Source organism: Homarus americanus, unplaced genomic scaffold (assembly GCF_018991925.1).
Source record: "Homarus americanus isolate GMGI-L3 unplaced genomic scaffold, GMGI_Hamer_2.0 scaffold30535, whole genome shotgun sequence".
NCBI classification, from domain to species: Eukaryota; Metazoa; Arthropoda; class Malacostraca; order Decapoda; family Nephropidae; genus Homarus; species Homarus americanus.
This window is the reverse complement of record NW_024732440.1, coordinates 928,343-942,567: the sequence shown is the minus strand read 5'-3', so window position 1 is coordinate 942,567 and position 14,225 is coordinate 928,343. Positions and strand designations below refer to the sequence as shown.

The window sequence follows — 14,225 nt, the reverse complement described above, 5'->3', positions numbered from 1 at the left end:
CCGCACCTAGGAGGGTCCCTAGTAGCGCCGCCGACCCTGGGAGGGTCTCTGATGACGCCAGGCCCATGGGAGGGTCCCTGGGGGCATCGACACTCTTGTGAGGCGCCACCTACTCTGTGTTTTGAGGGGCGTCATGAACCCGGAAGGGTCTCTGAGGATGCCGTCGCCCCTTGAGGGTATCCCTGGGGGATTTGTCGCCCCTGGGAGGGTCCCTGGGGGCCTCCCCTTGGGGCTCCGCCGCCCCTGGAAGGGTCATTGGGGGCTCTGCCGTTCCTGGGACTGTCCATAGGCACATCGCTGCACGTGGGGGGATCCCTGGGAACACCACTGCCTATGGGAGGTTCCCTGCAGATGCTGCCACCCCTGGGAGGGCCACAGGGGGCACCACCACCCATGGGAGGGTCTCTACTAACGCCGCTGCCCGTCGGAAAATCCCTGAAAGCTCCGCTGCCCCTGGGAGAGTTCCTGGGAACACCGCCACTCTTGGGAGGGTCCCTGATGGTCCCAGGCCCATGGGAGTGTCCTGGGGGTGCAGCAAAATCTAATTTTTGGCCAAAAACCACCTAAAAGGTAAGTCTTATACCTTACAAAATTTTTGACCATAATATACTTTTTTCTCAGAATTCAAATTTAAGGGGTTTAACTAATTAAGTACTTTCAGAATAACACACAAACCCAAAATCACATCTTGGAATCCCATAGTTGATGAGTAATTAGCATTGAAAAATGTCATTAAAATCTTTTAAGGGTCATTTTGGCCACTAATTACTCTGCAATCGAATCGTGGACCATATGTTCATACTCAGCAACCTCAGGAAAACCCATACTATGATTTTCAGGAAAATCAAATTTTTGGCAAAAAACCACCAAAAAGGTAAGTCTTTTACCTTACAAAATTTTGGACCATAATATACTTTTTTCTCAGAATTCAAATTTAAGGGGTTTAACTAATTAAGTACTTTCAGAATAACACACAAACCCAAAATCACATCTTGGAATCCCATAGTTGATGAGAAATTAGCATTGAAAATGTCAGTAAAATCTTTTAAGGGTCATTTTGTTCACTAATTAACTCTGCAATCGAATCGTGGCCCACATGTTCATACTCAGCAAGCTCAGGAATGCCCATACTGTGATTTTCAGCAAAATCAAATTTTTGGCCAAATACCACCAAAAAGGTAAGTCTTATACCTTACAAAATTTTTGACCAAAATATACTTTTTTCTCAAAATTGAAATTTAAGGGGTTTAACTAATTAAATACTTTCAGAATAACACACAAACCCTAAATCACACCTTGGAAACCCATAGTTGATGAGTAATTAGCATTGAAAAATGTCATTAAAATCTTTTAAGGGTCATTTTGGCCACTAATTACTCTGCAATCGAATCGTGGACCACATGTTCATACTCAGCAACCTCAGGAAAACCTATACTATGATTTTCAGGAAAATCAAATTTTTGGCAAAAAACCACCAAAAAGGTAAGTCTTTTACCTTACAAAATTTTTGACCATAATATACTTTTTTCTCAGAATTCAAATTTAAGGGGTTTAACTAATTAAGTACTTTCAGAATAACACACAAACCCAAAATCACATCTTGGAATCCCATAGTTGATGAGAAATTAGCATTGAAAATGTCAGTAAAATCTTTTAAGGGTCATTTTGGCCACTAATTAACTCTGCAATCGAATCGTGGCCCACATGTTCATACTCAGCAAGCTCAGGAATGCCCATACTGTGATTTTCAGCAAAATCTAATTTTTGGCCAAATACCACCAAAAAGGTAAGTCTTATACCTTACAAAATTTTTGACCAAAATATACTTTTTTCTCAAAATTGAAATTTAAGGGGTTTAACTAATTAAATACTTTCAGAATAACACACAAACCCTAAATCACACCTTGGAAACCCATAGTTGATGAGTAATTAGCATTGAAAAATGTCATTAAAATCTTTTAAGGGTCATTTTGGCCACTAATTACTCTGCAATCGAATCGTGGACCACATGTTCATACTCAGCAACCTCAGGAAAACCTATACTATGATTTTCAGGAAAATCAAATTTTTGGCAAAAAACCACCAAAAAGGTAAGTCTTATACCTTACAAAATTTTTGACCATAATATACTTTTTTCTCATAATTCAAATTTAAGGGGTTTAACTAATTAAGTACTTTCAGAATAACACACAAACCCAAAATCACATCTTGGAATCCCATAGTTGATGAGAAATTAGCATTGAAAATGTCAGTAAAATCTTTTAAGGGTCATTTTGGCCACTAATTACTCTGCAATCGAATCGTGGCCCACATGTTCATACTCAGCAAGCTCAGGAATGCCCATAGTGTGATTTTCAGCAAAATCTAATTTTTGGCCAAATACCACCAAAAAGGTAAGACTTATACCTTACAAAATTTTTTGACCAAAATATACGTTTTTCTCAAAATTCAAATTTAAGGGGTTTAACTAATTAAGTACTTTCAGAATAACACACAAACCCTAAATCACACCTTGGAAACCCATATTTGATGAGTAATTAGCATTGAAAAATGTCATTAAAATCTTTTAAGGCTCATTTTGGCCACTAATTACTCTGCAATCGAATCGTGGACCACATGTTCATACTCATGAGAGGGTAATTGGTGGTGTTGCCGCCCCTGGGAGGAGCCCTGGTGGCGCCAACACCCCTGCAAGGGCCCCTAGGGGCGCCACTACCCATGGGGGTACCGCCGCCTTTGAGAGGGCCCTTGTCGACGTCGCTGCCGCTGGGAAGGCCCCTGGGAGCGCCGCCGCCCATAGGAGGGTCTGAGAGGGCGTCGCTGCTCTTGGGAGGGATTCCTGGGGGCGCCGCCACCCATGGGAGGGTCCGTAGTGTTCACCGCCGCCCCTGGGGGAGCCCTGGGGTAGCTGCCGCCCCGGGTAGGGTCCCTGGGAGTTCCACTGCCCCTTGGAGGTTCCCTGGGTGCGTCGCCTCCCCTGGCAGAGTTGATGGAGGCTTCACTGTCCCCCGGAGAGATCCTGGGAGCACTGCTGCTCCTAGGAGGGTCCCTGGGAGTGTCGCCGACCCTGGGAAGGTTCCTTAGGGCGCCGCCGTCCCTGGAAGGGTCCATGAGAACACCGCCACCCCTGGGAGGGTCCACGAGAACACCGCCATCCCTGGGAGGGTCCATGAGAACACCGCCACCACTGGGAGGGTCCCTGGGAGGGTCCTTGGGGGTAACACCGCCCCTGGAAGGCCTCTAGGGGCGCCACCGCCCCTGGGAACGCCATGACCTGTAGGGCCCCTGGGTGCCCAGTTTTTGCACTATTTAGAACTCTGGGAGATACAACGTTCAATAAATACACCGCCCATCACATTCGCAGTATCATCATAATCTTAACAACGTAATGGACAATAATATCCGACAGGCAAACATAAACTGTGGTGTTGTGCTGACTGACTCCTCTCTTCTCCTATTGGCTGTAATCTGGTGGGTTAAAAGGATAGTCCTCCAATCATAATTAAGTAAGGGACTGCGGGAAGTATGTAATACAAAGACCAAGCATGCCACAGGTCCCCGGGGGGACACTGCCCATGGGAGAGTCACTGGAGGCGCCGCCGTCAATTGAGGGTCCCTTGGAGCACTGCCGCCCCTGTGAGGGTTCCTAGCAGTGCCACCCCCCTGAGAGAGGCCCTGGGGGTGCAGGGCCTATGGAAGGTTCCCTGGGGGCACAGGGCCCATGGGAGGGTCCCTGGGGAGCAGGGCCCATGGGGGTACCACAGCCCCTGGAGTCTCTGCCTTACCTTGGAGGGTCCCTGGGGGCGTCGAAGCCCCCTGGGAGGGTTCGTGGGGGCTCTCACTGGGGCAGAGACCACAGTGGCCCTCCCAAGGGGTACACCCAGCAACAGCATCTACAGGGACCTTCTCAGGGGTAGTGCTCCTATAGACCCTCCCAGATGTAGGGTCCTCAGGATGGAGGAGCCCCCCTGCCCCCTTGGTTAGGATGTTAGGTAATTTCAGGTCATTTGCAACAGAATCGTCATAGAAGAAAAGTGTCTTAAAATTATCTCAACCATTGTAAAAACACACTGCTCAACTACTAGGGCATATTGTCCGAAACTACAGTTTTACTGAAATACCACCGATTGGTTCGTTAGCTGCTTGGGTCGGCAGTCGGTCACATGACGACCATGATGCTATTGCTCCCCCACCTCTATCCTTACTTTCCTTCCTCCTTCCTAACCTCTGAATATTATTACTTCCTTGTTTATCAATAACTTTTCTGCTGGTACTGTAATTGGTTTAAATATCCTGTTAATAAGTCTGTTAATTCAAAATCCTTCACATTACATTTTTGGGTCATTTTTTGTTGTTTCTTCTGTTTTATTGTTATTCTTTGTCAATTTTCCTTCTTCCCATCACTTTGTCACAGATGATCATGTGACCAACTAAAATAAATAAAAACACTGAAATATTTAAATATTTAAACAGACAGTTAGACATAGCACAAATACATGCCGATGTAAACAATTACGCACACACACACGAACACCAACCGATTACGATAGCCTCTCCGCCTTCGCCTGGAGCTAGGGAGGTTGAAGCGGGATAATAAAACTAGTTCATGTACAACCAAGTGTTTACAGGTGCTCCCCGACTTACGACGGGGTTAGGGACCCAAATCCAGGTCGTAAATCCGACATGGTCGTAAGTCCGACATAGATAAAAAAATAAAAAAAATAAATAAAAAATAAATAAATAAAAAAATTTCAAAAAAAATTAAAAATCTACAATGAAATACAGTACACTAAATGTAATAGATAATGAGGAAGGGATACAGTACAGTAAAAGTAATAAATAATGAGGAATGGATACAGTGTGACTGAGCACTTACCTTAAATGTAGTCAGCTGAATGCACACGGGGCCCCCATAATTTTCCATTTACAGGATACATGGAGACTCTATTAATTGGAAGAAGCAGAGGAGGAGACAGGGCTGGGTGGGTCATCAATGTCGCTTTCTTCAGACAGGTATTGGATCATCTTGAGGGAGTGAAGAGGCAGCACTGGTGGGGTGTGAGGAGACAGCACTGGGGGACTTCTTGAAATAGATGTCCAATTTAGACTGCACAGTTTGCTTTTTCTTTTCATTATAAATCTCCCTGTAGCAAGCTAGTGACTCTTGGACCATTCTGTCAACTTTGGCATAATGCTCATACTTTTGATCCATGCCATCAAACATTTGCATTCCTTTATTAACTGTAGCAAATGCCTCTGCCATATGTTTCACTGAAAACTTTATGGGGGGTGCAGGTTCTTCTTCTACATTTTGTCGCTCTTCTTCCTCTGCAATTTTCTGTGCATCTAGTTCAATAAGATCCTCGTCACTGAGCTCTTCTGCTACACTTTCAACGAACTGTCCAACATCTTCATAATCAATTTCTAACTCCACTATCTTGTTACTAATATCCGACATAACTTCATTTTCATTACCGGTAACTCCTTTGAAACTGTATGTCCGCTCAGGCATGTGCTTCCACAATAATCCAGTCTCATCCACATTGAATATTTGCTCAGGCAAATAATTCCCTTCCACAATCACTTCATATAACTCCTCCTTAAAAGATTCGGCAGCACCAACATCGGCACTAGCTGCCTCTCCACTCACCTTAACATTGTGTAGACTGTAGCGTTTTTTAAAACTATCAAACCACCCATGACTTCCTGTAAAGGTTTGATCACATTCATCTCCTGCCTGCTCCTTCAGGCTTTAGAACAGGCTTCTTGCTTTAGCCTTATGGTTAGAAGGCTTAAGGGTACACGATTCTGTATCTGGTCTTCTATCCATATCACCAATAATTTTTCCATATCGTGAATAAGACCTTGTCTTCTCTTTGATATTATAGTTCCCTTTATAGGTGTTGTTCCTTTCACTACTTCACGAATACGTTCCTTGTCCTTCAGAATAGTGGATATAGTCGAGTGTGAGAAACCTAGGTCGCGTGAGATTGTTGCTACTGTTTTTCCATTCTCATGCTGTGTTATTATCTTCATTTTCATCTCAAAAGTAATTGCCTGTCTCCTTTTCTTTGGAACACCACCAGCACTCTCACTTTTACGCTTTCCAGTCATTATAAAGTCAATTAAATACGATAATAACGAAAGTTCACAGCGCGATCAGTAAAGGATACGATAGCCAAACACAAACTAAGCGCTCCACTGAGTGAGTGTACCCACGAGACGCGCCACCCTCTCGCCCCGGACAGAAACGTTTCGGTATAGAAAATGCACGCGTCATTTGAAAATATTTTTGGTCACGACGGTCGCGGTCGTATGTCCCGACGGACGTACGGTCAGAGCAGGTCGTAAGTACCAATGGACGTAAGTCCATGTGGTCGTAAGTCGGGGACTACCTGTATTTGTCACAGCATAACTCAGATAAGTTATCACAATATTGATTAAAATATTCCTGTACACACTCTCTCCCCACATACACTTACTCCTTCTTCACACCCACTCACACTCTAGCATGGGGTTGGTCATTTACATCTTGAACATGTGCAATAGGACTGGCGTAAGAATAGTCCCCGGTGTTTTCCTTACAGCTGGCATAAGAATAGCCACTTCGGTCCAATACATAATGATACAGTAGCTGTACAGGCTGCTAACTGGTAAATATTCAGTAGTGAACAACCACAAAAATCTATACTGTACTGATTTTACATAGGGAGATAGAACAAACAAACAATAAGAATACTTTATATGTAAGTCAGTTAATTGATTTAGAGTAATATGAAAACAGGTACCGTATCTTCTGCAGACTTAGTTGAGGTTAGACCTAAGGAACTAACCTAGCAACTCATATACTATACAGTAATGAAACTTGGTTTGGTTTTTAATTTATTTATTTTATATAAATTTTAAATTCTAATATACATACATCTGACAGTTTTCACTTGGCTTTTTTAGCTGCTGCGGCTGTCTTCTTCTTATCCTTAAGCAGCTGTAGAAGAAAAACATAATACACATAAAAAACAGTACTGTATCATGTATGAATGTAAATACTAAAGGGAAAGATTATTCTGATATCCCTAATTATGACCAGTGATGAGCAAAATGGCTGTGATATCCACAACATCCATCTTATCTTATTTGAAAATACCTGTAGTTAGTAAATTACCTCCAAATGGTAGTTAGCTTTCCACTTCAGAACTGGATCTCTTAACCCTAAAAGGAGAGGGTTCCAAAGGAAAAGACTGACATGACTAAGGGCCAAAAGATCACCAGAACATGAAAAGTCTCCCAAGATCATATCTCTACTTTACTCTTATCAACGAAAACATAACTGGCTCTAAATTCCTTTAAATTTGTTCACTTGCCCCTCAATCTGGCTACTCCTATTTCTTAAACCCGGCAGATGGGAGAAAACTATGAAAATTTGACCACCAATGGCCATAGATGGGATTTAATGATCAATTCTGAATTTATGGCAAGTTTACAAGGTCTGATATATATAAGCACAACCTAAACTGAGAGGTATTGAAAACTGAAGTGAAAGAAGTTATAAGCATCTTTGGATGGGCACAGAAGAAAACATTTCAAATTTAGTTTATGAATGAAAATATGAACATATTTTCAATTTGTCCAGCTGATGTCTGCAGCATACCCTATCACACGAATCATCAGTGTGGATGGAGCGCCACTTCCAAAACATTCCTGAGTTATTACATATGTTTTCATGATCCCTTTTATACATCAGTAGAATACATGTACAAATCTCATGAACTGTTTTATAAAACAATTACAGTACACAGAAACCAAAACTATCAATATTTACATCTATTACCCAAATGTCTGGCCTCAAATTTAAAAGTTTTTGCAGGGTAGCTACTTATTGATACCCAAAAGGAAGTAAGTTGAATTAAACTTATTCATACTTATTCATGGTGATCTTAAACTCTTGAATGGCAACATCATTTACTTTAGATATAAGGTGTCCAGCTATAAAATGGAAAAATAACTACCATTCTGAAGTAGTCTAACTACTGCACTGTAATTAAACAGAATAATGTAAATATAGTGGATACAGATCAACTGAATTTACCAGGACATTCCTTGCACTCTGTTAATGAGTTCTGTTACCTGGGTAACATGATCAGTGCTGGTGGGGGTGCTGAAGCCTTCTCATTTGCAAGAGTCAAAAGTGGCTGGAATAAGTTTAAAGAGCTGCTGCATTTGTTGACAGCAAGAGGAAGTGTGAAAGTGGCTGGTGGAAGAAGTGTGATGTTGTATAGCAGTGAAACATAGGCAGTTAAAGAGGATGACATAAGTAGACTTGAGTAAAGTGAAATGAGAAAGGTGAAGCCCTGTTCAGAGCAAGAGCGCAGCTGGGAATTGAGAGTGATGACGAAATTCTGCATAGACGCAGGCTGAGATGGTCTGGGCATATAGAGAGATTTGATGAGACCAACTAGGAGAACCCGGGGTCGGCCAGGCCAAGAATTAAATGGGGAGAGGTTGTAAGAAATGACTTTAGAGTTAGGAACCTGACAAGAGAGACTGCAAGAGAAAGCTGCCATCAGGTAATTATGGCTAACCCATACAAGCATGGAAAATGGCCATAAAATGTTGTTGTTGTTGATGATGATTCTCTATGTTGAGTGCTCATAAATTATCTTATTAACATCTGCTGAAGAGACTATCCTATAAAATTATAAAATAGAATTATAAAAACAACAGTAGAACACTGCAGAATACATCTTATTCATAACATACTTAAATTCATTTACCCAAAATTTCATTCTAGCCTAACCTGACCTAACCTAAATATCTTGTAGACTGCACACTATAGCAGCACCCAGGGAGTGACTTGCCATTATCTTGGACAAGTCTAGCAAACAGGAGTAACATCAGCTGCCATGTATCTTATTATCCTAGAACTGTGTTACCAAGCTCCTTGCCCCACAAATTATACTTTGAACCATCTATGCACTAGCTCTCAAGTGTTCTATACAGCCATCAGCCTTATGGTGATGCTGCAGCAAACAAAATATAAGAAAAACTCCGGCTAAGAAACTAGAAAGGAATCTACCAGCCCATTCTTACAACATGGCTAACTACCACCTCAACCATGATTCATCATCACTACTGTCACCACCATCCACCACTTCTCTATGGTATTATTCTTAATTAATTTTAATTTATCATTCCACTGTTCATCAGCTACTAGCCATTCAGGCAGTTAATCTGTTCGTTGTTAGATACTTTATTGTCCAGTGCTAGTACAGCAACAGGCCAGGACTCGACCACAAGACACAGTGCATAAGAATAGAGGAAACTGCAACGAGCTTATTGGCCCATACTAAGCAGCCCTGTTTACACCCAACCCCTATCGCTAATATATCTGTCCAACCTGAATTTGAAGCTACCCAGCATGCTTGAGTTAATGATGAAGTTTGGTAACTTGTTCCACTCATCCACTACTCTATTTCCAAACCAGTGTTTGCCTATCTTGCGGCTAAATCTAAATTTGTCTAATTTAAAATCATTTCTACAAGTTCAGTCCTGGTTGAATAGTTTGAGTACTTTGTTATACGTATCACCTTTGTTTAACCCTGACTTCCATTTATACACCTCAAACATATTGCACCTCACTCTATGTCTCTTGAGGGCGTGCAAATGTGCAAATTAAAATGTTTTAACCTGTAGCTGTACTCAAGGTTCCTAATGCCTGGGATTCGTCTTGTCATCCTCCTCTGAATGCTTTCTAGGATTCAATATCCGTTCTGTAGTACAGTGACCAAAACTGAACCACGTAATACAAGTTGGAGATAAGCATGTTATAATAATTTTTCTAAGGTTTATGATTCATTGATAATAATACTACCATAGGTTCAAATGACTGGAGTGAAAGGTAATTATTTCCATACAAAGCAGAGTACTTATGCATTAACAGAGTATGTAATCCCTTAAAGCTTGCTGGGGTTAGGTAAAATGAACCCCGTGAGTAAGCAAAATCCGAAAGTTTTTCATGCCAGTACCCGGAGTGTGCAAAATACAAATATAAATAGCTATATGTACATGTATAACAACATTATGCATGCATAAGACAATATAATAAATATGAAATAACAAATAAATAAACACAAACATGAAATAAAACTGTATAGACATTAGGTTCACACAGTGATAGTTAGTAATGGTAGTAACAATGTAAATTCAATACCTCTGAAATGTCAGGTGTTCTGGTGGTGGAGGTATGTAAACAATCCCTGTACTGGACAGTTTCTAGTGAACATGCCCGGCACCAATAAATATTTGTATTGTAGATACCTATACATATACATTATATCCTTTTGTATTAAATTGGGTAAATTTATTAATAATACCAACAAATGTTTAATAATAGGTCCATAAAGTGATAGTGAGCTGTGGTAGTGAGAAACATGACTTGGCTTTGCCAGTACAGTAGGCTATTAAATCTGCAAAAATTCTTTGTCCCAAATATACCTTGTTAATTATAGGGAGTGTCTTATGACCTGGGATATATGGTGCTCTGTACTGTCCTGTAGTGTTGACTCCTCTTGATCCCTGGCACACAGCCTCAGATTTATTTTATTTGTTTTCCGTGAAAATCCGTGAGTTTCTGAGGGACGCAAGCTTTAAAACTGCGAGCTTTAAGGGAATACTGTATTACACTTATCTATGATGCAGCACTGTACACAAACATACTGTAATTCTCACATTATACAGGGTTCTACTGAATTCACATATTAAAAAAAATTCTTACAACTATAGTAAATATAGTAAACAAAATGTACACTAATACCTCCCAATATACTGTAGGTACCTGTTAAATCATAAAACATTTACTGTTACAAGAACAGGGTTAAAAATAAAATCACGTCCACTACTGATAAAAAAAACACTATGATCATACTGTACATACAGTACTACAGCAATAAGTTATTTCTACACACCTTTAATGCTGTGAAGTCCTTAGATGCTCTTTGTTTCATTTCTTCTTCTATGTTGGCATTAATAGCCTTCTGTAACTGTTTTTGTACAAACAAACTTTCTTGTGCTTTAGCCTTCTTGGGTGCAATCGTTCGTTCTGAAAAGTAAAAAAATTATTTACCTACTGTACACACTCACAACCTAAGGAGTACATCTAGAAGACAACAACAGCATCAGTCACCCAGTCACCAAGCATCTACTGTATCACTAAGCTAGCTAGGGCAGTGTCACATCACCTCATGTACAGATGAGTTGCCCAATAACACAAGTTAGGAATTGCCAGGGCCAGTGTTACAGATACTGTACAGACATGTTAAGGTGTGACATAGGTTTACATGTTAATGTACCACTGGGTCTGAGTGTCAGAAAACACTTATTAAAATTTTTAAAATACGCACTAAAAAGGGCTAAATGGTTTTATTCTACCCCAAAAGTATACAGTATACACTACAGGGAAGTTAAAACAAGGCTTAAGTGAAAAGATCCAGGACTGACTTGAAGAGAAGCGGTCATGAGCATCAGTGGTCCTTGTCCGGACTACTGGAGCCGCCTGCCATCTCGCAAATGAACTACCAGGCTCCCATGGTCTGCTTAAATCATATATAGCAGCTTTCAACCGAGTTAAAGTGTAATTAGCCATCATTATATAGAAATGAAGGTGGTAATTAGCTATGGGTACCACGTTATTCTGTGGTGCATTATGCTGTGATGCGTTATTGGGCAACTCATCTGTACCACATGTTCTGACAACTATGCTATGTTTCTACCTCCAACATGAATGAAAATGACAAAAAGTTTCAACTGAAGAAGCTTTGGAGGAAATCTGCCTGCCATATGCAATAACTGTTCACTACCTTGACCACCATGTACCACCACTGCACAGTAATTTTGTGTAAAAACTTGCACTTGTGCTGCAGGCTTTGTGTCGTGTGAGTGGAATCATATTTGTAAACATAACCCCATATTTCCCATAAGAACTTAATTTCAGACGTGCACAGTATCACACCTAAAAGTCCTACAAGTAATTTTGAACAATACCTCCAACAGATAAGAACATCAGTAACGTTTGTACGACAATACCAAATAAAGCACAAAAATGGCAACAGATATCAGGGTTGGCTGATTTAAACCCATGTTTTAAACCATAGTTTAAACTAAACAAAAAAGATTGGTAAATTTTCACTTATTGCCACTATACAAAATCAAAGTTGAAACTATGCTTTTTGATAGATTTTGGTGTGTTATGAACGAATTTGACCTTCCTTTATGACATAAATAAATAGTTTCCGAGATAAGCACCCCCATCCCCCCTCTCAGAATCTAGAGATTTGCTAAAAAAATCAAGGTAAAAAGTATTAAAAAGACATCAAAAACCATTGCAAAATCAGTTTTAAATCTAACCTAATCTAACCAAGGGGCTCCACAGCCATTCGGTATTCTGGCATGGGTGTGTACCGCCACATATGCACATACATAATAAAATGTTAAATATCTTGCTTATACTGTACGTAATTAGCACCAGAAATGCCACTGAAGATAAGTGGGTAAATGTTTAGAGGTTGCCAACACCTACTGTACTGTACTGTATTGCACCTTATATAAGGAGGGGGTAAAAAATAACTAAAAATATTTTATTTTATAGTGTTTCTGTCGGAAAAGTATATTTTTAGAGTACACGGAGTATTTTAACATAAAATTACCAACAATATTACTTGTGTAAAGAGGGCTGGGCTTTCAAGTAGAGGGAAAATGTGGGGTAAAATGACACCCCCCCCCAAAAAAAAATGCTAAACAAGCTTTTTAAAACCTAATGTTGTTGGTAATTTTGTTAAAATACCAGAAAATTATAACTTTCCGACGGAAATGTCATAGAAGTGTTTTAAAATTGTCTAAATTACATGATAGGTATATTAAAAAAGCCAAAAGTTATGGGGTAATTAAAATCAATATTACCGATAATAATCCCTACGTTCTAATGCAGCAAAGGTGCTGGACAACTCTCAACCAAACAAATCGTACCCGTCAGCACACGTCAACTCGTACCCAATCATGTAGATCCACAATGGAAACGTGGACAAAATAAATCTCGATACAATCACACAGGAACAGGGAAACAATGGAGCACTACAAGGAAGAGCAAGAATATTGGGTGACACATAATCAAGTCATTACATTACTCATACTGGTCTTGTTTCTGTGTGGTCGTGATTTTTTAAACAAATCTATTCAGAGTATCATTAACATACAATAACATAACTAATTGTATATGTATTGGCCAACATTCTCACTGTCTTGGGTTACGAGATGACCCTAACCTGTAACACAAGATTCAGATAAGATGACAAAATAATATTATACATCACTAATCCTTACTCCCTTTCCTCATCTTCAACGTGTTTTGCCTCTTTCCCTTCTTTAGACTTGAAGGAACTTGAGGAGCCTTCTTATTCTTGGAGCTTCCTTGCGGCATAGTGCTATATTAACTCTCACAATCAGCCTGTAAACTTATTATAATACTGTATTTTACATTGACATATTTTTAGGTTTAGAAAACTTATTTTGTTACCATTATATCTGATTAAAACTTTCGATGACATTTAAGCAGAGTTTTATATGAAATTTATTCTATATTGATGTTAGTTTTAAATATATATATAGCCCACAAAACAAAATATAAGAGTCATTGAAAATCCTAAAGGTATAGCGTTCGTATATTATAATGACGTCAGACACCCTTGATGATGCAAATTTTAGAAGGAAATTATAATGAAAATAAAGTGACTAACATGTTGCCCAAATTTTTTAACGTCCATTTCATCATTGTTCAGCTTACTAGTACCTTAGGCGTTGAGTCTTTTATTATCTTACAACTTTGTAATACCCAGAAAGAGGAACTAAAACAGCCATCAAGTATTGCTATTAGGCTTCATTGTCCTCGCATCATTCTTAAAGAGCTATATTTCTTTATTAAATATTCCTCCATAAATATTTTCGCCCAGGAGAGGTGGTTGTTAGCATAGTTAGTCATGATGCAACACTACATAACAGCTGATCAAAGAAACACAAGTTGGTTAATGTTAGAAAATTTACCACGCAAAGAACTATTCACTTAGTTCTTTTTAAACGATGATATAATAACCAAACATATTATGGAAAATTCAGGGAAGGTTTAGCTTATAGTTTTAGAGTAGTTCTTGTTGCCTGAGTCTCAATAAATATAATAGGTA

At 39.7% G+C, this 14,225-nt stretch overlaps 2 protein-coding genes across 2 annotated transcripts; both read right to left on the bottom strand.

Moving 5' to 3' along the window:
* Positions 1 to 131: 131 nt before the first annotated feature.
* On the bottom strand, positions 132 to 2,344 carry LOC121868643 (basic salivary proline-rich protein 3-like). Its single transcript, XM_042369479.1, has 2 exons — positions 2,312 to 2,344; positions 132 to 563 (listed from the first exon to the last, which is right to left on the bottom strand). The coding sequence occupies exons 1-2, from the start codon at positions 2,342 to 2,344 to the stop codon at positions 132 to 134; spliced, it is 465 nt and encodes a 154-aa protein (XP_042225413.1).
* Positions 2,345 to 2,712: 368 nt separating this feature from the next.
* Positions 2,713 to 3,171, bottom strand: LOC121868642 (basic salivary proline-rich protein 1-like). The gene has a single exon (XM_042369478.1). It carries the CDS (start codon positions 3,169 to 3,171, stop codon positions 2,713 to 2,715), a length of 459 nt encoding a protein of 152 aa, XP_042225412.1.
* Positions 3,172 to 14,225: the final 11,054 nt, after the last annotated feature.

Bases quoted from the DNA above. Each gene is read 5' to 3' on its own strand.
- LOC121868642 (XM_042369478.1), bottom strand. From the start codon at position 3,171: ATGGACCCTCCCAGGGATGGCGGTGTTCTCGTGGACCCTCCCAGGGGT.
- LOC121868643 (XM_042369479.1), bottom strand. From the start codon at position 2,344: ATGGGCATTCCTGAGCTTGCTGAGTATGAACAT. The intron at 564-2,311 runs GTGGGCCACGAT...CTTACCTTTTAG, and splicing joins AGCTTGCTGAGTATGAACAT to GTGGTTTTTGGCCAAAAATT.